This window comes from Amblyomma americanum, chromosome 10, assembly GCF_052857255.1.
Source record: "Amblyomma americanum isolate KBUSLIRL-KWMA chromosome 10, ASM5285725v1, whole genome shotgun sequence".
Classification (NCBI taxonomy): Eukaryota; Metazoa; Arthropoda; class Arachnida; order Ixodida; family Ixodidae; genus Amblyomma; species Amblyomma americanum.
In genome coordinates, this window is record NC_135506.1 from 133,260,446 (window position 1) to 133,287,030 (window position 26,585).

Sequence of the window (26,585 nt, forward strand, 5' to 3'; positions counted from 1 at the left end):
AAGGCGGGTCAGCAGCGAGTCCATACCGACTCTTCTCCTCAAAATAAAGGTTGACCAAACTAAAGTAAAGCCGTTAACCCGTAGATCGCTATCGCGTACACACTAGGTTTAACCGGAGCCACGCCACAAGCACTTTTTTGCAGGTGGAGACGAGGGCCACGCACCTCAAATGGCGATCGACCTCTCTGTCCACTGACCAAGGGAACGAGTTAAGCGCACTTCCTTTCCTCAAAATCAACGGAGTCTAAGCCTCCCGCTGCCTTTGAGAAAAGGAAAGGAGCATAACTGCCGTCATTTGTACGTGGACGCCACCGCCTATCACAGCGAGATTGGGGTGTCCTCCACTGACTCAGTGAGCCAGTTACACTTGCCACTCAGAAGCTTCGCGCACATGCACAGACACACACCGCTATAACACGGGAAGTGCGGTTAAAAATGCATTCGCACGAATAAAACTGCCGATTTCGACGGGGCTCACGAGCCGCGTTGTAGGGAGGTCATGGGTAGGTAGCCGATGTGGAGCTTCGTGCTCGAAACGCCGCGTGTATGCGGCAAGCAACAGCTGCGAAAGTGCAGTGGGTTGAAAAGAGGCAGAACACTCTCGGCGAACGCTGTAAGATAGTTCTCATGTCCGCCCGCAAAATTCTCACATCAAAACCATTGATTGTAGCCCTACCGTAACATAAGCACAATCGTCATGGCGTGATACTTGGCGTCATCATTGAGTTAATCATTTCGCGAATTAGCTAGCGCTTATCTTGTCGTAATTTTGGAGTAATCTGCCCTGATTAATAATGAAAATATTGTTAGATGGCTCTTCGACACGAAAACACGGTTGCGCCCAAAAAGTTGCGGTATTACAAAACTCGTGGTTGGTCGATATGGTGCGACGTCCTCAAACGCGGGAAAATCTGAAATGTTGACCAGTAATCCACGAGAAAGGAACAAAACTGAAATTGCATAGAAATGGAATGGTATTGGAATAGTGTTCTATGCTTTCGCTTTGCTCGTACGTACATCTTTAAGTGCCCCTGGTATTTTTTGTATAATGGTATTCGCTGTTTCAGAGAGCACCTCATCTGCATCAAAGGCAATAGCTGTCAACGGTTCTAACATACGTGCATTCAGCCAGAGCAGAAGCAGTGACAGTAATATATATAAAGTACTGAACAGCTGCAGATATAAATTCGAACATTGATAAACCAAGTGTTCATTTGGAATATATAGCTATTTTGTGCTTTATTCTTATAAACCACTATTTCAAATAACAAGAGCGGCAACAACGGCAATAATAACGACATGCTACAATCATAATTTCGTTCGGCATTCTGAGAAATTTTATAGATATAAATCACAAAGTTATTATTCCTGCTGTCATAGCATGAGTGTGGCTGTCCAAAGGACAACTCTTATGATGACAATGCGAGATACCTCTTTTCTTTGTGAGCCAGTGGAACAGCACGAGGACAAAAAGGAGATGACGAGGCGGTACACATCATTAAGATAGCTTTACAATGATGTGCGTAAGGGTGACTGGAGTTAGGTGTGCGTGGTGCTTTGTTTAGAAACCTATTGTTCGCAGGATGCTTTCAAAGAAAAGATGCCCGCGTGTGTTGTGGACATGTCAATACTGCCATTGAAGCTGAACCCGGTGAGTTACTTAGCAATGTTTCGACAACTATATTGCGGTTCCAACGCCTTGGAGGTAAGAAGTGCAGAGTAAATATTGTTCTCTCTTTTGCAGCAATTTGTAACGTCCAACATGACCGCGGCCGCGGCGATAATCAGGGAAGGTGGTGTGAGTATTGATACGAGTATCGAGCACTTTATATTTCCATCAATGCGTTGAAGCTCACATTGCAATTGTCAGCGAGCGCATCTTCCGTGATGCACACCAAAGTTTTCTGATTTTCGTGAAACCCTTTTCAGAATTGTGTGGCGGGTTAGGCAAAACACCAGCCGTTGTTTATGAAACATCAGAGATTGGGACATCTGCAGTGTCCTTCTTCTTACAACATGTTAAATTGTAATCGCTTTTTATTGTATTAAATAAATGGGACGGGCGCTGGACAATATGTTTAACCAACCCGTAGAAACATGCCAATAGAGAAAGATAACTTTACTGACATGAAAAGCTGTAGAGGTCGACCGATTGAAACCGATTGATGCCTGACTCGGCAGTCAGGCATTCCACATCGTCAGAGGGCAGATCGTTCCACTGACGGATGGTTCTTGGAAAATAGGAATCTTGGGAGGCATCTGTGCGGCACATATATTCTTTTAATTTTGTTGCGAGAGCTACACTACGCCAGCCGCTTCGCAACTTCAGCATGGTGGCTCTTTCGCAGTAGTTGCACCTCGGCCGTGGTCGCACCTCGGCCATGGTCGCACCACCGCTCGGCGCGAAATCTGGCATGCCGTCACTCCACCGTTGCGCTCTTCGTGGAGCAGACGCCGCTCGCCTCGCCAGTTGTGCGCATGCGTAGCAGAGGGAGAGGGGCTGTCGCAGTGTTTAGGGTAGGGCGGGGTAAAATGAGACATGTCTCGTCTAGCGACATCTAGCGCAAAATCTTTCAGGTTAAACAGGTTTCTTACACCACCTTTAGGTGCCGCTAAGTGTCCACTAAATTTATGTTGAAAACGCCGGCAATCACTTCCGGAAAAAATTCTGGAGCGACTTTTGTGGAGTGGCTATCCCGCCTAAAAGGTGCGAAATTCTGACGTCCCGTTTCTTTCGACCTGTGCAACAGCGTAGCCGTGAATTACTACGACAAGGTACGTATTTGTGTTGTTACTGCATTTCCTTGGCTATCTGTGGAAACAATTACAGTTCCCTATGTGATAAAATTCATAACTATACAATTTATTGAGTAAGAGCCTATGGAAAGGGCAAAGCGCGACAGTTCGTCGCTCGGAGCAAGCAATTGAAGTCTCTGCTCGAGCAAAGTGCATTCTTTAGCTCAGATTTTTTTGTCTCGTTTTCTAGAATTGCCCGCACGTACAAGCAAAAGACGACGAGGGCTGCATGGAGCGAGGTCAATAAGAATGCTCTAGAAAGCGCGCGCCAGCGAAAACATTCTATTCGCGCGGCACCGAAAGCTTTCTCTGCGGCTAATGATGCCCTTCTACGGCGAGCAGAACGACTGGAGACGCATGGTTCATACGTGCTTTGCAAGAAGCAGCTTGTATCAAACACACAAGCTACAGCCACTTGACGAAAGCTTTCTCAAAGACTTCAAAGCTGCCTACAACAACCCTTGTCGGGAATGGCTGCTGAATAACATTGGGAGTCGCATCACGATGAAGAATGTAGGTGAGCTGGTAAGCAAAGCCTTTTAACTATCAGGAAACATCCGTAACATAACCAATACATTGCGGAAGTGTGGTGTTTGGCCACTTTCTCGTGCGCCGCTGGATGATCCTGTGTTCGATGAAGCGCCATTGGCAAGCACAGCGGGACATCGACTTGCGGTCAACACCAAGAATCCCGCGCTAACTGCTCCCCGCCTACTTCTACCAAAGACAACGATGAGCTCGCTCATTGTGACACGACCTTTCAAGTTCTTTCTCCTGTTCCTGCTATAGAAAAAGCAAAAAGATGAAAGTCGGATACAAGCACCGTTTTGACCCCATCGCCTTACAAGGCGAAGCTAGTGTCAACAAAACGCCCCAAGGAGTCAGGTATGGCCTCAAGAAAACGAAGCGGCGAGAAATCGAACGAAATGGCTGTTGGCGGCAGTGTTCAATCGCAGGATATCGCACTGAAAGAAAACGTTCTGTGAAGCGATTAACAAGCAACCAACCTCACTGGGAGTGCCTCGTGCGCAAAGAATTATGGAGAAACACAGCGCCTCGTTTTGTGTGGATCCAATGTACGATGTGTCACGAGTTGGCTCAGTAAGAGTGCGCAGGACCCCATGGATTGTACTTCAAGTGCTTATAACAGCGCAAGGAAAAAAAGCACGTATGTAGCTGCGCACGCATCTATCACTTCAGCCAGTGCGCACGGGGCCCGCCGGCAGGTTCACTCGCCCCCAAGGAACGCGTTCTTTCGTTAATAGCACGGCATATTTTAATGGCACGTTTTATGGCATTTGATATTTACTTGAGAGTGTTTCTTAATATGACAGACTTAATTATTTGATTCGAGTAGAAAAAAGTCTGGTAAGTTCATGCGCGGTCACGTTGGCGTGCTTAGAATAACGCACCTCAAGTGTGCTAAAAGCCACATGCTTTTTCATTGCATCATGCATGTGTCATGTTTCATGATGCAGTCCATGACCGCGAAGCTTGTTTGGAAAGAAGCAGCCGCAGGCGTGCTACTAACAGAAGTGTCGAGATTGAGAGGGGGCGCGGCAATGAAAAGTGTTTTCGTTATTTATGCACGCGATATGAAACGAAATTTGGTGCAAATATGAAACGGCTACGCCAGTTTCAGTAATGCCTTTATTTTTAGCTATACCCGGTGCAGTTCTTGGGTAAATATAATTAACACCCTCGTCAAGTCACCTCAAGGTCTTAAATAATTGAGTAGAGAGTGCGCAAATTTTCTATGCCTGCATGTTCACAAAGCCCTGTTCTGCATATGACGCTATTACTTCTTTTTTTAGATGATCATGTACTTATATGCATGCATAGTTACGTGAAAACGTTTCTTACAAAAATAACGAACATAATACTGCACGTGTAGGAAAAAAAAATCGAGAGATAAATTACACTCCTCAACGTCTGAGGAATCGTTTGCCACAAATAGAATCATTCTATTTTCTTGCGTTACGAAATTACGAAGGTGTGAGTAATGCCAATCGCAGAAAATGTGAAAGGTCAGAAAACGAACCTTAACTTTTATTTCCCCGTTTTTGGCCTCTTCGCTTGCGTTTTGGTCAAAGAAATGCGGCCCTGAACTCAAAGAAAGCCTCAAAGAAATTACCTCACAATTTTCGACGACTACGCATCTCGAAAGCGTACTTTATAAATTTCTACTGAATATTTTGCTATAATTTTTCGATCGACCAGTTTAACAAGGGGAGAAGTCGGTCTGGCTGGTGCGTGATCCTGCGGATAAAAACCGCGCTTAAGCGGGACAGCTAGAGGAGAATGGGGACACGACGCTGTCCCCACTTTTCGCACAGCACGACACCTACGTATGTCAGCAGACGGTGAGCGCACGTCTGCTCCGCCGAAAGAACGCCAGCACATCATCTCACTACTGTCCCGAAGTAAAATCATTCTGGCTAGAGCAGATCGAGTGTCAAAAACTTCCTATTTTTTCAATGCCTAGCGTAGAAATCAACGCCAGAAACGCTTTATGTTTACTACTAACTCTATATACAATACACATTGGCGAACTATTTCTCTGAATACGCCGCATGTGGCCAACGCGAGCTGGTGTACTTCAAGAAATTACTAAGCTGTAAACATCAACCATTGCTGTGACTCGCAGAAACTGAAAACGCGCCTACAAGCCTTGAAAACCCGCGCTCAACACCTCTCCGCGACGACACTCCCTGGCCTTGTGCTTACCACGAGCTCGTAGCGACTGCAGCGCCACCTCGTTTGTTTACAAACATGCAGGAGGTCTATACACACGGTTCGGCGTAGAGGGAGGCGAGCCGCAGCGTTTGTTCGGCGTACTTGCTCGGAGCCCAGAGGAGAGGGCGACCAAATACATGAGGGCATACGAACTGGCGTCTCCAGACGGGAGAGGGGAGACACTGGGGGTAAAGCCCCTCAATTATCCCCTGTACGTTGCTAGTCGTCCCATTCAGCGACGACGGGAACCTTATGCGGGGGAAAGGGGCAATAGCAGCGGTACAGAAGGGGCGCTGCTGCCTTCGCAGAAACGGGCCGCGGCTTTTGGCAGCTTTCGCTACCTACCAGGTTTAACCACAGCTAAACCACAGCCAATTTTTAGGACTTCGCCAGCCAGCGAGCCATTTCGGCTCGTCGCGCCCTTCAGCCGTATGTCATATGCGCCGGTCCACGAACGACCTTGAGGCGCCGTTGCCTACCAACGCCGCAGCCGCGCTGCAACAGATGGCGCCGCCGTCCACGCCGCTGCCGTCGCCGCCCGCTCCGCCTGGTGTGCTCCGCTGGGGTAGAGGGAGAGGAGGTGTGGCCTCGCGAGGTGTATATATATATATAAGCGCTTCGTCTCGGTGCATTGAAGTCGTTATGGAGAGCGCGCAAGGCACGCAACGACAGAGCGAAGCGAGGAAGATAACGCGCTTAAGATGCGCCAGAAGAACGCGCAGCACGACTCGAGAAGCGTCGTAATGAAGATGCGGCTAGAAGTCGTGCCACGTCCCGGAGTGAGTCTTCAGACTGGTTTGAGAGCGTCGGAATGAGACGCTGCGTAGACGACGTGCCGAGGAAACGAAGCTTTCACAATTCAACTACGGTTAACCAGAGCTAAACCACATACAATTATTTTTCGGAAACATTTAAACGCCTTCATCGCTGTATAAAAGGTTCGATATAAATGTTATTATCTATACGAAGCTTACTCTTGTAGATTAGATGCATGCATTTCATTTGTTCATTATACTGCCGCAATTGTAATGGCTCTAAATTAGCTTCTTCCACGAGTGAAGTTGATGGGATATGCCACCCATTTATTTATTTATTTATTTATTTATTTGTTAGAGATACTATCAGTCCGGTCAGGACCAAGATAGGAGCGATACAGGGTACAGATTACAAAGGCGGAACACGACAAACAAAACACTAGCACCATCCAGTCGGTGCCAAGTTTTAACATATCAAAAAATGGAACTGACCTCTAAGCAACAAATAAAAATGCGCAAAAATATCGCTGCAACGAAACAGAAAAAAATGTGAAAACACCATGCCCAACACAAATGCAAGGCGCATTATATCAGGCACTATGCCAACAATCACGAACTCCGGCAGAGAACACATCCACACCCGATGCGAGCACCACATTCTCTGGCAGTCTGTTCCATTCTCTCGCTGTGGACAGGAAGAAGGAATGCTTGTAGCAGTGCTTAGAAAACTTTTGTTCTTTTACGTGTCTGCAATGTTTAGCCCGAGTGATACGTGAAGTAGTTTCGCTAATGCATCGCTGCTTATCGATATGTACCATGTTGTTCATAATCTTATAGAAAAGAATGAGTCCTTTTTGTTTCCGGCGACATTGAAGAGGGCGCAAGTTCGCTAAAGTGCAAAGTGGGGTTACCTGATCTTGTCTTCGGAAGCGAGAATAGATAAAGCGAAGTGCACGTCGCTGCACTCGCTCCAGTTCAGCTGCAAGTGTTTGAGTGTAGGGATCCCACACCTCACACGCATATTCCATTATCGGGCGTACGAGCATCTTATAAGCCGTAAGCTTAGTATCCTGTGTAGCATGCTTAAGTTACCGCCTAATGAATCCTAATCTTTTATTTGCTTTAGCAACAATGTTATGTACGTGAGTGTTCCAACGCAGGTCTGAAGTAATTGTCACTCCCAGGTATGTATATTCTGTTACTCGATTAAGTTTGTTTTCTTGTAATGAGTAGTCAAATTCGAGTGGCTGATGTTTGTGTGTGATTGTCATACATACTGTTTTACTGGGGTTTAAAGACATTTGCCACTTTCTACACCATTCGCTAATGTTGAGCAGGTAACCATTAAGCTTAACATGATCTTCAACTGAATTAACATTAGTATAAATAAAGCAATCGTCTGCAAATAATCTGGCCTTGATTTCTGAATCTTCAATGAGGTCGTTTATGTAAACAAGAAACAATAACGGTCCGAGTACCGAGCCCTGTGGCACTCCCGATGTCACGTCACACACTTGGCATGCGCTCCCGTCAATACTTACAAATTGCCTGCGGCCCACAAGAAAACTTTCCAGCCAACGAACTATATTTGAGTTTTTGAGTACGGATTGAAATTTGCTTAAAAGTTTTCTATGATTTACCTGATCGAAGGCTTTCCTAAAGTCTAGGAATATTATGTCAATTTGCCCTTTCTGGTCAATGATTTCGCTAAAATCATGCAAAGTTTCTATTAATTGTGTAACCGTTGACATGCCCTGTCGAAAACCATGCTGACACCTGTTCAATAATTCAATATCTGTTAAGTATTGTCGAATGTGCTTTGAGACAATGTGCTCTAGAAGCTTACAACAGGTTGACGTTAGTGCGATGGGACGATAATTACTGACCGTTTTTGAATCTCCAGTCTTGAGAATAGGAACTATTTTGCTAGTTTTCCAATCATCGGGAACCATGCTTGTTGATAGTGACTTCCTAAACACTAGTACGAGGTATCTAGCTGACCATTCTGCGTATCGCTTCAAAAACAGATTAGGAATATCATCAGGGCCCATTGATTTTGATGTTTTTAGGCTCAACAATGAATTCAGTACGCCTTATATCGATAAGCTTATGTCGTCAATTGCGCGTGTTTCAGCAGCGAACCTATTATCCGCTGGCTTGTTATCGTCTTCACTGAAAAAACTTGCGAAGTATCTATTGAAAAGATCGCACATTTCAGTCTTTTCACTTATAGGTCAGCTCTCTGAGCTTATCTCCGCGACTTTTTTCTTTGGTACTGCCAAGTGTCTCCAAAACTTTTGAGGTGATTCTCGTAGAAATTTTTCCAATGTAACGTTATAAAACTTAAATTTAGATACCTTTATGTGTGACCTCATATTACTACTTAGAGCTAGCATGTCACTCAACGCAACCGGATCGAGTGTGCGTCGGTACTTTTTCCTACGCCTGCCGATTTTTCTTTTTAGTTGAATAATGTTCCTTGTTATCCACGGACTGCACGCACGTTTCTTTTTTGTGACCAGTGGCACATAACGAGTTATGCACCTATGGACTAAAGATTTGAATTCTAACCATTGCTCATTAACAGTCACTGATTCGTTACAGCTTAGTTCTTCAAACGGGCCAAAGCAGTAATCTAGCTCGTCAAGTACGGCGGTGTCGTCTGCCCTGTTAAAATCTCTGTAAGATGACACTTCAATCGTTTTCTTTCGAAAAGAGGCAAAGGACAATTTTATACTAACTAAACAATGATCGGAAAGACCAGGCAACACTTCTACCTCCACCGGCTGTCACAAAAGACCTTGAGTTAGAAAAAGAAGCTCTAAAACTGATTTGCTGTTACCCTGTACTCTTGTGTACTCTCGTACTACCTGCTGAAGCCCATGAGAAAAGGACAAATCTAGAAGACCGAGCGCTGCCTCTCGTTCACGTTGCCCCGGCATCATTTCATCCCATTTCACATCCGCAACGTTAAAATCCCCCGCGATTATCGCGTTTTTGTTTTGAATTCGCAAATGGTGTAGAAAGTCGTTCAATGCATCAATGACGTCTGAAGTTGCGCCCGGAGGACGATACAAAGCGCCAATTAAAATTTCATGTGTTCCGCGATAGACTCGGCAAAAAGCGGATTCGATGTTATGAGGGCCTGAAATAACCGTGTGCTGTATCGTATTGTCATTAAAAATAGCTACGCCTCCCCCTTGGCTGCTGCGGTCAAATCTGATAACGCCATACCCAGGGGGGCATATCTCCGTATCCAAAATATCACGGTGAAGCCAAGTTTCCGTGACAACTGCGACATCAGGTTGGTGTTCTAATAAAACGTGCTCCAGCTCCTCTACCTTATTAACAAGACTGCGTGCATTTATGTTTAGTATATGAAATTCATTTCCGCTTGTCTGTCAGTCTTGAACAGATGGAGGAGCACTCCCCCGGGTAGGCGTAGAAGCACTCTCTCGGGCAGACGTGGAAGCATTTGATAGCTGCTGATGAACCTGATAACGTTCGCTTGTAACGTCATTCCAAGCATACATGACACCATCTATTTTCAGCTTGTCAAAAATTAAAGCCACTTTTTGTCCGTTCCTTCGGTTATCTGCAGCACTCTTCCAAAGGTTTTGCCTTCTGTTCCTGACGATACTTGAGAAATCTTCGTGAACGAAAAAATTTGTATCCTTCAACTTCTTGGTATTTTTTAGTACTTCTACCTTTTCATTGTAGTTGCCAAAACGCACAATTACAGGCCTGGGACGCTCTCTGCTTGGTCGTCCTATCCTATGAATACGTTCGGTGCTCGCCACGGAAACGCCCAGTTTATCATGAAAAACACCGCTTACTACACTGATTTTTAGCTGTTCGTACGTTTCATCTGGAACCTCACGAATACCGTGAATGACAACATTGTTTCGACGAGAACGATTCTCGAGGTCGTCGATCTTTCTCAACATGTTATCCATGCTTGCACGCAAACTAGATAGTTCTTTCTCAGACTCCTCAAGCCTTTTAGCCAATTCGGTCACATGAGATACCACCGTTTCCATGTTAGACAGCTTATGCTTCATTTCTGATATATCCGCCTTGATTTCGTTTTGACCATCAAGAATAGTTTGTAACAAAGCCGCCGTGTCGGGCCCCGGGTTCGTTTCAATATTGCCACAGCATAGCAGAATGCCAGAAATGACATCGCAACACTCAACAGCAATAGACAAGAGGGCATGTGGGCTCGGCAGCACTAGCAAACCAGGACAATCGTCCCTAATACTGCTGTAATAACGTTTTTCACTAACCTGGAGAAGGGTGAGTGAATTGTTCATTCTGTTCGCGCCGGTGCCGCCAAGCCCACTGCCGAATTCAGGGACAGGCAGGTTCAAGGAAAACGCCTCCGCCGATAATGTCGATGTTCCTGGTGCTGTGCCGACGCAGCGGTTGCCGGTCCATTGCCATTCGTCAAAGCTTGTTGCAGCCGCTCCTGTTTCTTGTGCGGCGCAAAGGAAAGCCGTGTTCCACGATACGTTGACGAGGCCATGTTCCGGTAGAACTTGTGCAGAATAGGCCACCACCTGGAGAAGGGTGAGGAGTGAATTGTTCATTCTGTTCGCGCCGGTGCCGCCAAGCCCATAGATGAATTGAGCGACCTTTTTTTGGATGCTTTCGAGTTTGGCAAGGTTTAATTGAGTGTACGGATCCTAGGCTGCAAAAGCATATTCAAACATTGGTCAGATAAAATTTTTGTAGACAAGGAGTTTTATCTCTTGAGTAGAGCTCTGAAGTGTTCTTCCTATGTAACCTAGTTTCTCCATAGCATTTTTTGTAATTTATGAAGTATGTTCATTCCTTCTGTGGTCTGAGGTGAGGATTACAACTATTTGCAGAAAGATGAGGTTTTTTCTTTTGCGTTTTTATATCATTGTTACCGTTTTTTGTATATTTTTTATTTGCCACGTTGAGCACCAGTTTTATATTTTGGCTAACGAAGAATTTAGCAGAAACTGGTCATTCGAGTGTGGAGCGAAAAGCTTTACTACGCCAGCTTTTCGAACCGTCAGCGGGGCCGCAAGTTTCACCTTGAATGTAGCTAGAGGACAAACCTTGAGCATAACTGGTGGTAGTCAGGTTCGACACCAAGGTGGTCCATAAGGTCAAGGGTAAGACCAAAGGTCAGGGTGAAGGGTCAAGGTGAAATGTCAAAGTCGCAATAGTTGGTGTAATAGCCGCTGGTGTCGCTGCCGTAGCTGGCGTAGCAGTGTATAGAGATTGCCGAAAAGGAACACAGGCACCTATGGCTAGCATTTCTGGTTATTAGGGGAGCCTAAGATAACGTTATTCACGAGTATTTGTGGGACATACTGGACACATTGAACGTAGAATATGGAGTAATTAATCTTTAAAAGATATATATAAAGGTGACAGAGTGCTCATAAAATGGGAAAAATGTATCAGGGCCTGTAGCGATACGGCGGGGTCTTAGGCAAGGATGTCCTCTGTCTTCTTTGTTCATGTTGTACCAGCAAGGGTTGGAGACCAAGCTAGAGAGGATCGGATTAGGCTTTAACCTTCCTTTTTTTCAAGCAAGGGGAATGGATTAAATAGTCATTACCAGGACTTATATACTCAGATGATTTAGTGCTAATTGCTGAAAACAAGGAATATTTGCAGAGGTTGATAGACATATGTGGTAGAGAAGGAGATAGATTAGGTTTCAAGCTTAGTAAGGAAAACCTGCAGTCATGATATTTAATCATGAGGGCTGTGAGCATAGAATACAGGACTTCAAGCTAGAAGTAGTGGATGAGTACAAGTATCTTGGGGTGTGGATAGAAAGCGGTGCTGAGTATGTGACAGAGGATGAAAAATATGTAACGAATAAAGCTAGTAGGAATGCAGGTGTTATGAAAAATAGGGCACTGTAGAATTACGATAGGTATGAAGTGGTAAGAGGGATTTGGAAAGGGGTGATAGTTCCTAGCCTGACTTTCAGTAATGCGGTCCTGTGCATGAGACCAGATGTTCAAGCAAGTTTAGAAATCAAACCACGTGGCGTATGAAGGCTAGCTTTCGGAGCGCATGGCAATACAGCAAATGAGGGGGTACAAGGTGATATGGGTGTCGTTCGAAAGCAGAGAAGCTAGCAGTAAGATAGCATTTGAGGAGCCATTGAGAAAAATGGGGGAAGAGCAGTGGGCTAGGAAAGTTTTCATGCACTGTACATAAAAAATGTTGACACGAAATGGAGAAAGCGAACTAGAAAACTTACAAGCAAATATCTGCACAGCCGTAGGGGGTCAATTCAGCAATTGTCGTATAAGAAGCAGGTTACAGAAACAGAGAGCTCTGTGAAAAACAGGGATGGTGACGAAATGGGCAATAGAAACACACAGATTCTTTAAGCAGGAAATGGCCAAAGAAAATATCTATGGTTATTGTAGGGGAATGTTTTTGTTGTTTGAGGCCAGGACGGGAGTTTGGCAGACTAAGACATATAGATTCAGGTACCACGAGATATACACGTTGTGCGTTGCGTGCGGAGAGGAGGGGGAAACGGCTGAACACATGATACTTTTTTGTAAAGGGCTTCACCGTACAGTGGAAAGCAGCGGGGCTGATTTATCCAAGGCATTGGGGTTTAGGGACGGTGAAGGGAAAGTAGATTTTAAGCGGGTTGAAGTAACCACGCGAAAGTTATCTGATTGGTGGCTAAAGTCAAGACAAGAGTAAACTTTCGTAAGTCATGGCTAGGTGGCTTGAACCACCGCCGATTTAAAGCATTAAGCCTCATCCATTCATCCACCCATCCATCCATCCATGCATCCGTCCGTCCATCCATCCATCCATCCACCCACTTACCCACCAACTCACTCACTCACCCACCCGTCCGTCCATTCATACATCTATCCATCCGTCCGTACGTCCGCCCGCCCGCCCGCCCAACCGCCCGCCCGCCCACCCGCCCGCCCGTCCATCCGTCCGTCCGTCCGTCCGTCCGTCCATCCGTCCATCCATCCATCCATCCATCCATCCATCCATCCATCCATCCATCCATCCATCCATCCATCCATCCATCCATCCACCCATCCATCCATCCGTCCATCCGTCCATCCGTCCGTCCTTCCGTCATATAAAAGAGTAAGAGCAAGAAATCGAGGGGTATATAAGCGCCTGTGTGTGCGCTCCTTGCCATACGCCTGGGGCGATGGAGGAAGATGAACATCTTGCGTAGTCATGCACCGAGAAGCCATGGTCGCGAAGTTTATGTCGTTTCGAGGAAAGCAAGACGTTTAAGAAATAAAAAAAACGCCTACTACTGTGCGTGTGTGTCGGTATGGCTATATATGGAAACCGCCAGTCGCTCGACCACGAACGTAGCAAGGGAGATGCAGCTTTTCGCTTTCGACCAGGGTTAACCATAGCTGAACAACATGCAATTTTTAATTTATTGGTAGGTAATACAACCATAAGCAAAAAGATTTAGTTTCACTGGCACTACGCTAACAATATCGTTAGTAAAAACCAGAAAGAAAAGGGGTCCAAGAACAGCTCCTTGTGGAATACCCGCTTGGACAAACCTATAGCTGGAGCACACTTCAACTCCCACACTTTGGCCTCTAGAGGAGAGATAAGCCGCAATCCACGAAAGCAGCGTGACGTTCTCAAGTATGGGTTGCAATTTTAATAGCGCCTTTGGATGGTACATGGTGTCGACAGGTTTTTCAAAATGTAAAAAAAAATATCTGGCTTTGTTTATCGGTTGCTGCAGCAAAATCATGCATTTCCTCTATAAGTTGTGTGACCGTAGATGCGCCCCTGCGGAAGCCGTGCTGCCTGTAATCGGTTAAATTTTGCTGCAGTATGCAAGCGGCGAATATGTCTGAGGTGAACGTATTCTTTTCCGCAAAAACCACAAAGAAGGCATGCCTCTCAGAGAAATTGTATCCGAGAGAGAAATCTGGCAAGGCCTGGTATCAAAATACTCTGAGCACTTTATGCGCCTTCGTCGCCGTCACCTCAAATCAAATCTTTATTCAGCATTCTTCCGCGTGTAACAAAGGAATGCTGGGACAAGAGCAAAAAAGCTGCTACAAAGAGCTTGACAAGGCCCTTGCCCCTGTTTGATTGGCAGCGTGAAGGTTTTTCAGTCATGTTAAATACAAGTTTTTATAAACATATATACGTTGCATCTCACAGATAAAAGCAATACAAATGTATTCGCGTACAACAGCATCCCACGTGCAGGCCAACATATTTGGATACATATGCAGCAAAAGGGAAAGGAAAAAAAAACGAGTTTCTGGTCTAAGTTAGACCATTTACACTCGGGACGTACAGACAAATAAATGAATCGTACGAACCTAATACAAAACCAAGCATGCTCCAAAATAAGAGAAAACGTTTACATTACAACATTTTCTTCTGTACTTTTTTCTTAAATTTGGATACCGTCGTTCGTCATTAAAAATTTTTTCCATTGTTTTCTAGTCATGGTGTTCGGGTCTATATGTAACTTTTCAAGGCTATTTAGCAGGAATGGTACACGATATTGCAACCTGTTAAAACCGTTATTGGTTCGGGAAAATGGCAAATCCCATGTATTTCTTTGCCTTACACTGTATGGCAGCTGCAAGGATTTTTTAAGGCGGCTCATTCGAAGAAAATGCTCAATTGTGTGTTTTAAGCTGCTCTTGTATTTTAAGAACAGGTTAAATATGTATACATGCGTGACAGTCAAGACATTAAATGATTGAAATAAATCCCGCGTATGGGAATCGTATGGGGCATTTGCAATATGGCGGATAGCTGTTTTCTGTATTAAAGTAATTTGTGGATGTGTGTAGCAGATGTTGTCCCCCAAACAAGGTTACAGTAGTTTATATGCGGGAGAAATAAGGCATTATATACAAGAAGCTTGAGTTTCGGTGGAATCACCTGTCGCAACCTACAAATCATTCCGCATGCCCTCGCCAACTTTTTAGCTACAAGCTCTGGCTGCGAGTTCATTCTCTTTCACCTGTAAATTCTCATCGTCATCACTTGGCGCTGTTCGCTGGGAGCACGCCTCTGCCAGCGGGTAAGAATAAACCTCTCCCGTGAAGTCTTTCCTTAGACGTGCGCCTTGGATCCCCCGTATCCTCTTTGCCCGCTTCTCCCTGGAGCTGCGTTGCGGTCGCCGCTTGTGTACTCTCACCGTCATGTCCCAAGAGGAGAACGCGGACGTCCCGCGTTCCTCCCGCTCGCCCTCTGCTGCCCCCGCAACTTGGACCGTGAGCAGCCGTCAACGCGACCCTCAGATGCTTGCTGGCCTCCGCGGCGACGACGTCGACGAGTGGCTTGACCACTATGACCGCGTCGATTCGTTCAACCGCTGGGACGACTCCCTTAAACTCCTGAATATGTCATTCTATTTGACTGGCGTTGCACGCACATGGTTCTTAAACCATGAGACGGATATTCCCGACTGGACAAGTTTCAAGAAGCAGTTGCGAATGATTTCTGCTCTCCGGCTGTTCGGTCTGAAGTAGCCCAGAAGAAGCCCGCTTACAGCATCCAGCGCCCTCCCGAGTCGTACACTTCTTATATTGAGGATGTACTTTCTCTCTGCCGGTGTGTTAATGCCAGCATGACCGCGGCTGACCGTGTGCGCCACGTCCTGAACGGTATCGGCTCTCTGGCGTTCAATGCCTTTGCTGTCCAAAACCCTACTACCGTCGATCGCGAATTGCCAACGCCTCGATAAGCTGCAATCCATCCGTTTACAACCTGATCCGACTGCCTCCCTTTTGCCCGCCGACTACGACCTGCGTGTTCTGATTCGTGCGCTCACTCGTGATGAGGTTCTCGCACACGGTTCTCTGTGTCTTACGGCACCTGCGTCTTCTGCTCCGTCCTCTGCTGGTGCTGGCCTTGGCACCATTATCAAAGAAGAGTGGGCGTCAGTAGCCTGCTCTCTGGCACCAGACATCCCTGCTATTCGCCCTACACCCATGTACACTCAGAGCGTTGCCATGCACCCGTTTTTGGTCCGCCTCCAACGTCAGCGCTGCCATGCGACCATGTCACAGCTTTGGCACCTTCAACCTCAACGCCACCGTTCTACTCGTCTTGCCGTCCAATTGGGCCGCCTGATTTGTTATTATTGCGGCTTCCGGGGCCATATTTCCCGCTTGTGCCGTCGGCGCCTTCAAGACAAACGTCGCGGGTGTGAAGCCTCCGAAAGCGGCTACACTACTAGTGGTCCCTCTCATCAACACCGTGCCTTGACTGACTCGTCGGGACGTTCTTCTTTACCTTCCGCCAGCTCTGCTCTGCCTCGTGGTTATCGGCCCACCAGAGCTCGATCCCCTTCGCCGTACCGCCGCCCTTCTTCTCCGCTCCGGCCGGCTTCTCCGGCGCCTGACCGGTGCTGGGAAAACTTGCTAGTGCAGTTTTTGGAGGGAAAGCTGCATGTTTCGGACACCGACAAATACCTCCGGAGAGCCCGTATAATATGGTTTTAGTGTGGGTAGAAGGTTTAGAGCTATTAGCTTGACTGACACAAGCGCTGCAGTTTCTGTTGTTCACGCAGGCTTCTGTTCTCGCTTGAGGAAGGTGAAAACGCCGTACGATGGGCTTCCCTTGAGTGGAGCTAACGACGTCATCATTCACCCATCCGCTAAGTACACCGTTCGGGTTTCTATTGACGGTGTTTTCCACCGCGTACAATTTGCTGTGCTTTCTCCTTGCGCTTACCTTATAAATTTTGTCTGGGATTTCTTGTGTTTTGTAAGTGCTTTTATTTCTTGCCGTGACCGCATCGTGCACATGACCGAGAGCGACCAATCCTCTGAAGTCCTCGAGCCCTGTCATCGCCTCATTGTCACTGCTGATTCTGTTATGGCCGCTTGGAGCCAAGATCTTGTCAGGCTTACTTCTGATACCATCGTTCATCGCGCATTCTGATCGACGTCTGATCAGGTGACTTCCCTTGCCGCCTAGCCTGGTGCGGTTTGAAAATGGATCAGGCGTCCTCGCTGCCTAGAACACTTCCCGTGAACCTCTAGTATTACCTAAAGGCACTTAATTTTCCTGCACGTTGGACATGCACCAGGTTTCCTTCGTCGTGCTTACTGCGCCCTCCTCCCAGTCGCCCCATTCAGCGGACGTTTCTCTCTCCTTCCTCTCTGCCACCATCAATCTCCCGGCGTCGCAACGGCAAGAGTTACTGGACTTGCTTCGCAAGCACCAATGCTCTTTTGATGTGGCTTCCACTACCCTAGGCAAGACTTCAGTGGCCGAGCACCACATCGTGACCGACGGTACCTCGGTTGTTCGCCGCCGCCCGTATCACGTTTCTTTATCTGAACACAAAGTCATCGAGGAGAATGTGAGTGATATGATCTGCCGAGAAATTATTCGCCCTTCCGTCAGTCCCTGGTCTTCCCTGGTGGTTTTTGTGAAGAAAAAGGATGGATTAGTGTGCTTTTGTGTTGATCACCGTGCACTCAACAAAATTACTCGTAAATACGTACGTTAACCCTATGCCCCGAATAAATGACTCCGTCGACTCTATTCAGGGAGCTGAATACTTTTCCACCCTTGATCTTCGTTCCGTTTATTGGACGATTCCCGTGCATGAAGCAGACAAGGAAAAGACCGCGTTCGCTACTCCTGACGGCATTTACGAATTTAATGTTATGCCATTTGGACTGTGTAACGCTGCTGCTACTTTTGAACGCTTGATTGATACAGTGCTTCGCGACCTGAAATGGAAAACCTGCATATGCTATCTGGACGACATTGTTATTTTCTCTTCAACTCTTCGTGAACACTTACGCCGCCTTGATGATGTGCTCACTTGCCTCGCTTCTGCTGGCCTTCAACTCAATACGAAAAACTGCCATTTCGCCAGGAACGAAATCACGATTCTGGGCCACCACGTAAGCCGGGACGGCATTCGACCCGACCTTGACAAGGCTGCCGCTGTCCTGAACTTTGCCCGTCCCCAGCAGTCTAAAGAACTGCGGAGTTTCCTCGGTCTGTCCTCTTATTTTCGCCGCTTCATAGGAAATTTTCCTACCATTGTCGCGCCACTGCATCAGCTCCTCACTGCTCACAGTGCTTTAGTTTAGACTGAGTAATGCAAAAGTGCTTTTCAAGCCTTGAAGCAAGCTCTCACCTCCGACGCTGCCACTGGCCACATCGACGGTGCTGCTGCAACCATTCTACACACTGACGCTAGCGGCAATGACCATGGTGCTGTTCTGTAGCGTGATACTACTTCTCGCGAAAGAGTTATTGTGTTCGCCAGTCGCACTCTGACACCCGCGGAATGTCTCTACACTATCACTGAGCAGGAATGTCTTGCCGTCGTGTGGGCAGTTGATAAATTCCTTCCCTACCTTTACGGTCGCCACTTCACGGACGTCACGGACCATCACGCATTATGCTGGTTGTCTAGCCTCCGAAGTTTGACTGGCCGCCTTAGCCGCTGGGTTTTTCGTCTCCGAGAATGAAGTTTTTACGTCACCTACAAGTCCGGTCGAAAGCACCAAGACGCCGCTGCCCTTTCTCGTTGCCCTCTTTTGTACTCCTCGGGTTGGTCTTCAACACCACCTTCCACCTGCCACAGCGATTCCTCGTCGTTGCAAGCTCTTCTGCACCTCGCCGCCCTCCCCTGCGTCGCATCTGACTATTTAACCGACCTTGTGTTGGATCAACGCAGCCATGCGTATTGCCGCTCCCTAATCGACCGTCTCACGGGAGCTTCCTACCCTCCTACCGCTCGGTTTCGTCGGCAGCTTCAACAGTTCCAACCCGAAAATGGTGTGTTCTGCCGCTGCGTTTACTGCCCTGATGACACCCTCTGGCTTCCAGTGGTACAACGCACACTTCGCTCCCGAATTTTGGAGGCCCTCCACGAAGACGCGACGGCGGTCACTTAAGTTTTCACAAAACCAACGACCGCGTCAAGAGCCGTTTCTTCTGGCCTGGCCTTTCTTCCAGCGTCGCTAAATACGTCACATCTTGCCCGCTCTGTCAGGGCCGAAAATAGCCCACTTCACCTTCCGCTGGACACCTGCAGCCTCTACCATGCCCCGCTACGCCATTCGCCGTCGTCGGCATTGACTTGTATAGCCCGCTTCCTCTCTCTACACGAGGTAATCGATAGATAGTTACTGCCATCGGCCATCTGACACGCTACGCAGAGACCACAGCCTTGCCTGATGGCTCGGCGCCCGAAGTTGCCTTCTTTCTCCAATCCATCGTTCTGCGCCATGGAGTCCCTCAGGTGCTTCTCAGTGACCGCGGCCGGACGTTCCTTTCGACCGTTGTTGCCAAGGTTCTGCAAGCTTCTTCTAAACTTCACAAGATGACGTCCAGCTACCACCCCAAGAACAATGGTCTTACTGAGCGGTTCCATCACACCCTGTAAGATATGGTTGCTATGTACGTCGAACCTGACCACCGAATTGGGACGCAGTCCTTCCTTTCGTCACTTTTGCCTACAATTCCGCGTTGCAATGAACCACTGGTTACCCCCCGTTTTTACTCCTTTACTGCCGTTCTCCCACTACCCTCCTCGACGCCTCTTTCTTCTCGGCGCCTACGAGCTCCTCACCGTCTTTCCCCGAACAATTCCTCTCCCGCATGTCCGGATGCCGCCACCTTGCTCGCCTGAACATTGAAGCCTGCCAGGAAGATCGCAAGAGTCACTACGAAACGACGCACCGCGTTGTCTCGTTCAACTCTGGAGACGAAGTCTTGCTTCCCACCCCTCCGCGGACGCCTGGCCTTTGCGACAAGTTTCAGCCTCGTTTCATTGGTCCCTGCTTGGTGCTCAAGCAAAGTTCACCAGTTAACTACCGTGTCATTCCTGTTCATCCGCACCCGGACCGTCGTTACCGCGGGACTGAAATTGTCCACGTCTCCCGCCTGAAGCTTTTCATTCGGCGCTCTGCATCAGACTGATCGCGGCCTGGCTGGCCGCTTCTTACCGCGCGGATAGTTAGTGTGACCACTTTATGCGCCTTCCTCGTCGTCACCTCTCTGGATGTGACTTCATTCTCTTTCACCTGTAAATTTCCATCCTCATCGCTTGGCACTGTTCGCTGGGATCACTTCTCTGCCAGCGGGTGAGAATTAACGTCTCCCGTAAAGTCTTCCCTTACAATACCAATAAAAGCACCTCAGCCAACTACACGCACAAGACCCTTTTCTTGTGAGCAACTCAAAGGACCTGATTGAATTTTTGGGTGAGCAAGGTAGTGCTTCCGGAGCCAATTTTGCTTTTTCAGCTGATATTGAGGACCTGTTTTATTCGATTCCCCAAATAGAGCGGTTAGACGCAGTGAAACAGTGGATTGAAAGCTGGGGGGGGGGGGGGGAGGGGGCTTTCAGGTGCCAAAATAGCAGCGGGGTTTCTGTAAATGACTTTGTAGCGTTAGTTAAGTGTTACCTCTCATCCACGTAAAGTTGTTTTAACGACAAGTTCGTGCAAAAAGAAGGTATTTGCATAGGCTCCTGCATAGCTCTTATACTTAGTGAAAAATCTTTAGGCCGATTTGACAAGCGCGTTGCAGCGTGCATGAAAGATGAAAAACATGTAGTGAGGTGTTTTATATATGTGGATAATTTTATTGGGTTTGTGAATGTTGACAACGAGAGCGACAAACCACAGGTTGTGTAAAGTGTTTCAGAGATTTTCGGTGACTGTTCTGGCAAGCTGAGATTCCCGCATGAAGTTCCGATGAACGATTCCTCAAGCTATGTTTTGTTCTTTGGCATGGGGCACATCTCTTGGTAGTACCAGCCACGCACAAAAGAAATTTCAGCATACAATTGGCTAACTGAAAATTGGTCAAGTGGGGCATTGCAAAAAATTGCGTGCGTGGTGCTGTCTAGAAGTCATGCCAGCATAAAATTAAGGTTAGTTTGGAGACGCAAGTGCACCGGTGGCAGAACGCCGGTTTTCTTAAGGTTACTGTGACGGCTGTGGCGGAATGCCTCCTGAAAGAAATCAGGGCAGGTGGCCGCCCTGGCGTGGCAGCCGAGAAAAGCTGCAAAAGGCTGAGGCGTACAGCTACACCGTACGTGCACCAGTTATCGCACCGGCTGACAAAAGTTGGCGATGTACGTCGATGTCCAACGCAGGACTTGGGACATGATCATACCGTACGTGACCAACTTTCTGCTGACGCTAAGAAGTATGCCCACGATGCCGAGCAGGCTCATCAGCTAGCACGAATTCACATCGCACAGCAGCAAGATAAAGACTCGCGCCGATACAACCTTCGACACAGACAAGTCTTCTACAATCCCGGCTACCAGGTTGGGGTGTGAATACCTGTTCGACGGCGGGGCTTGTCCGAAAAGCTCATTTGCCGCAATTTCGGCTCTTATTAGGTCTTTCGGCGCGTCAGCGACCTTAAATACGACGTACCTCCGGACGGGGCACATTCACAGCAGAGAAGCCGTTGACTACTCTATCTACAGATCGCCCATGTTTTACGTATAAAGCCGTATTTTGCACGGTGACCCTGCAGAATCTTTGAACCTTTTTTGTGCGCTTGTGTGGGATTCTGTTCGCGCGCTCTTCTGCGTGCATTTCGGAAGCGTTACCTCTTGCTCATCACGTTTCGAAATTTCGTGGGGTGTGCTACCGACGGATGGATGGTTGGATGGAAGGACGGACGGATGGATGGATGGCCGAAATTTTCCGGACGATGGCCGAAATTTTTCAACTAAGCGGTACGACCCAAGCAGGATGCGTTGTTGGGCAAGTTGGTTCATTGCAAGAGGAAACATTGGTTGCGCTTTCTAGACAATCACATGTAAGAAGACAGGACAGGCGCAAACGAACAACTGAGGTTTATTCCAGAAAAAACACTTATCCATCATACCATACCAGCGCAGGCGCATCAGGGTATCAGCAGCGTAACAAAAGAACAACCGAAAATCAGAAAAAAAATCCAGAGGCGTGGCTCACCTAAACATACTATCAAGAAAACGTGCCTCCCTATTGTAAAGTATGACTGATGTGTCACTAATGCATGCTTGTCCCTTCTTTTTTATATAATATGACTCAAGAAGTTCACGTGCTTTTTCATTACTGCACTTGCGCAGGATCTTAACTTGGTGGAGCAGGGGCCTGCATTTATGTTCTAAGCAGTGGATGGGTAAATGACGTTGCTCCTGGTTTTTAATTGATCTTTCGTGTTCTCGGATTCGCACGTTCAAACATCGGCCCGTCTGGCCTATGTAGGTTTTGCGGCATGTCAGGGGTATCTGATAAACAACGCCAACTTGGCAATCTAAATAGCGGTTCTTGTGTTTCACGCCGCAGCCACCTTGCTTCTTTCTGGCGTGAAGTCTCCCAATGCGGGCGCAAAGGCGACTCAGCTTGCAGGGAGCCGAGAAAACGAGTGAGACACCATGCTTGGTTGCTATCTTCTTCAGATTATGTGCAGTTCTGTGAACATATGGAATTACAACTGGCTTTGAAGCTTTGTTGGCAACATCAGAGTTTACTTTTTGGGGCGCTTTTAGCCTCTTTTCGAGCGTTTCAACCACTGCCAGCACAACCACATCGGGGAAGCCAGCCTCTTTCAGCCTGGAAATTTGCATGTCGAAGCTAGCCTGCATGGCATGCGTACATGACTTCTTCAAAGATTGCTCAATAATCTGTTTAGCAATGACCCTTTTGGTGATTTTAGAGTGAGCTGAATCATATGGTAATAGTTGTTTTTGTGTGCGAGGGCAGAAACAGCTACAAACGTGCCCTTTTCCAAACGTAAGTTTGAGGTCAAGGAACTGCAGAGGTCAAGGAACAATAGCAAGGACGACAGCCTGTCTGTGTTTTTTTCCGCTAAAACGCACAAGGCTGATGTACCCTTCAGAGCCATTGTTAGCGAGAAAGGCACATGGCACACGAAATTAGTATCTTTCTGCAGAAGCATTTGAACATGTTGCATATTGATGATCCTTTTGCCACGAAGAATTCAGAAGATGTTTTTTTCGTTTCTGCAGACAGTTGACTCAATCGGATTTGGGCTCTCAGTTGATGTAGAAGATTTATTCTACTCCATACCTCACCAGCCACTTTTTGAATCAGTGCGTAGCTGCATTGAAGCTAATGATGTCATTGATTTCCAAAACTCAGAAGGCATTTCGGTAGACAGTTTCCTGGCTCTTTTAGAATTCTATCTCAGTGCCACTTTTATCACCTTTGACAACCAAACCTTTTTGCAGCGACAGGGAGTGTGCATTGGGTCGTGCGTGGCACCAGTTTTATGCAATATCTTTTTAACGAGTATTGACCGCACCGTGTATGGTGTACTTGACAATGACAAAGTAGCACACGTTTTCTGGTATGTTGACGATTTTCTTGTGCTGCTGAAAATACGAAATGATTGTATGTATGACGATGCCATTGCAGACGTTTTAAATCTCTTTGAGAATAATGCTTTAGGTCTAACCTTTACACATGAGCTCCCTGTTAATAACACTCGGCAGTTTCTTGACCTCAAACTTACCTTTGGAAAAGAGCACGTTTGTAGCTGTTTCTGCCCTCGCACACAAAAACAACTATTACCATATGATTCACCCCACTCTAAAATCACCAAAAGGGCCATTGCTAAACAGATTATTGAGCAATCTTTGAAGAAGTCATGTACGCATGCCATGCAGGCTAGCTTCGACATGCAAATTTCCAGGCTGAAAGAGGCTGGCTTCCCCAAAGTGGTTGTGCTGGCAGTGGTTGAAACGCTCGAAAAGAGGCTAAAAGCGCCCCAAAAAATAAACTCTGATGTTGCCAACAAAGCTTCAAAGGCAGTTGTAATTCCATATGCTCACAGAACTGCACATAATCTGAAGATAGCAACAAAGCATGGTGTCCCACTCGTTTTCTCGGCTCCCTGCAAGCTGAGTCGCCTTTGCGCCCGCATTGGGAGACTTCACGCCAGAACAAAGCAAGGTGGCTGCGGCGTGAAACACAAGAACCGCTATTTAGATTTCCAAGTTGGCGTTGTTTATCAGATTCCCCTGACATGCGGCAAAACCTACATAGGCCAGACGGGCCAATGTTTGAACGTGCGAATCCGAGAACACGAAAGATCAATTAAAAACCAGGAGCAACGTCATTTACCCATGCACTGCTTAGAACATAAATGCAGGCCCCTGCTCCACCAAGTTAAGATCCTGCGCAAGTGCAGTAATGAAAAAGCACGTGAACTTCTTGAGTCATATTATATAAAAAAGAAGGGACAAGCATGCATCAGTGACACATCAGTCATACTTTACAATAGGGAGGCACGTTTTCTTGATAGTATGTTTAGGTGAGCCACGCCTTTGGTTTTTTTTCTGATTTTGGGTTGTTCTTTTGTTACGCTGCTGATACCCTGATGCGCCAGCGCTGGTATGGTATGATATATAAGTATTTTTTCTGGAATAAACCTCAGTTGTTAGTTTGCGCCTGTACTGTCTTCTTACATGTGATTATCTAGAAAGCGCAACCAATGTTTCCTAGTACGACCCAATGTATAACTACTGCTTACCTCCAGCAGGCAAACGGGCTGACAGCGCGGCTTAACAAGACCATGGCGAACATGCAGGCGATGTACGTCGATGTCCAACGCAGGACTTGGGACATGATCATACCGTACGTGACCAACTTTCTGCTGACGCTTAGAAGTATGCCCACAAAGCGAAGCAGGATCATCAGCTAGCACGAATTCACATCGCACAGCAGCAAGATAAAGACTCGCGCCGATACAACCTTCGACACAGACAAGTCTTCTACAATCCCGGCGACCAGGCTGGGGTGTGGATACCTGTTCGGCGAAAAACTCATATGTCGCTATTTCTGCCCTTATAAGATCTTGCGGCCCGTCAGCGACGTTAATTACGAGGTATTCCTGGACGGGGCACTTTCACAGCAGAGAAGCCGTCGACTACCTTATCCAGGTTTTTCAGCAGCGCAAGGGACAAAGGACGTGACAAGTGCACAGACACGGCGCTGAACTTACAACTGGTTTATTGAGGTGATTTTCACTACTCAAATACAGTGACAACCAATCTCAAATGAAAAGACAGATACACAAAACAGATTGACGAAAATGATAATTCCTGAGCACCGGTCTACAGTGGCAGAAGACCAGCTGCGCACGTTTTTCTATTCTCATCAAGGAAACGTAGTTCTTTATCAGACAGAGCTATTGAGGCAACGCTTACGCATTCATCTTTGAATTTATGGATTTCATAAGCTTCAATGATTTCACGAGTGGTTTTTGTTGTATTATCTGACAGCACTCGACACTGAGTGAAAACAGGATAACACGGTAGTTTTTTGTTCTTTTTTCTTTCCTCTGTGCAGTCTCTGCAATGAATGCCAAGGTGACGGGAAGCGGTGCCGCTCACGTTGTTGTTGTGTTCCCGCAACCGGTCGTTGAGGCAACGACCAGTTTGCCCCGTGTAGTGCTTGCCACATGTAAGCGGAAACCTGTACACAACATTGCTGCTACATGGTACAAAACCTTTCTGGTGTTTCTTATCGCAGCCAACCATCCTTTCATTGCTGCTGTTTACAATATGGCAGAGTGTGGAGAGCTTATCGGGCGCGGAAAAAACAACGTTTACATCGACACGCGCTACCACCCTTTTCAGATTATGTGAAATGCGGTGAAGATAAGGAATAACCACATACTTTCTTTTTTCTTCCTTGTGCCTTTCAGTGTAATCTCTGCGGCCTGAATTAATGATTTCTCTTAACAGGCTCTCTGATATTGCAATCAGAAGGTCGGAAGGGTATCCTGCTGCTTGTAAGCGTACCACCTGATTTTGATAGCTGTCTTGCATCGCATGATGGCATGATTTTTCTAGGGCATTTCTTAAACACAGCTTTGCGATACCGCGCTTTACAAGCTTAGAATGTGCAGAAGTGAAAGGCGTGAGGGGCTTCTGGCATCGTGGCTCGTAACGCCAGCACACATGGCTATTGTTGTGCAAATGGCAAGATCTAAAAAACGTAACTTTCTTTCAGAAGGCGTTTCATGCGTCAAAACAAGAGGGTCAAGACAGGTGTGAAAAATTGATAAAACTTTCGAGACTGAGGCCCCTGCGTCAGTAACTGCACATGTCATAAAAACTACAAAAATAATCTACAAACCTAAAAACACGAGCCACGCTTTCGACTAGTTGACTATCAAGGAGCCTGTCATGGTGCGCGAGATAAATGTCGCTCAGTATCGGAGCTATGCATGAACCAATGCAGACGCCATTGCTCTGGAGGTAAACAGATTCATTCCAGGTGGAAAATGTCGAGTTAAGGTAAAA

The 26,585-nt window shown here is 46.9% G+C and overlaps 1 protein-coding gene and 1 long non-coding RNA gene across 2 annotated transcripts in view; one reads left to right on the top strand and one right to left on the bottom strand.

Moving 5' to 3' along the window:
- LOC144106848 (uncharacterized) overlaps positions 1–26,585 on the top strand; it is a 101,030-nt gene that overhangs the window by 52,108 nt on the left and 22,337 nt on the right. Inside the window, exons 3-4 of the mRNA XM_077639796.1 lie at positions 1,583–1,651; positions 1,745–1,798. Coding sequence (XP_077495922.1) covers positions 1,583–1,651; positions 1,745–1,798 — 123 coding nt within the window. The remainder of the gene's footprint in view (positions 1–1,582; positions 1,652–1,744; positions 1,799–26,585) is intronic.
- The window catches only part of LOC144106849 (uncharacterized), a 117,864-nt gene that overhangs the window by 41,902 nt on the left and 49,377 nt on the right, over positions 1–26,585 (bottom strand). Inside the window, exon 2 of the long non-coding RNA XR_013309136.1 lies at positions 10,574–10,846. This is a non-coding gene — a long non-coding RNA (uncharacterized LOC144106849). The remainder of the gene's footprint in view (positions 1–10,573; positions 10,847–26,585) is intronic.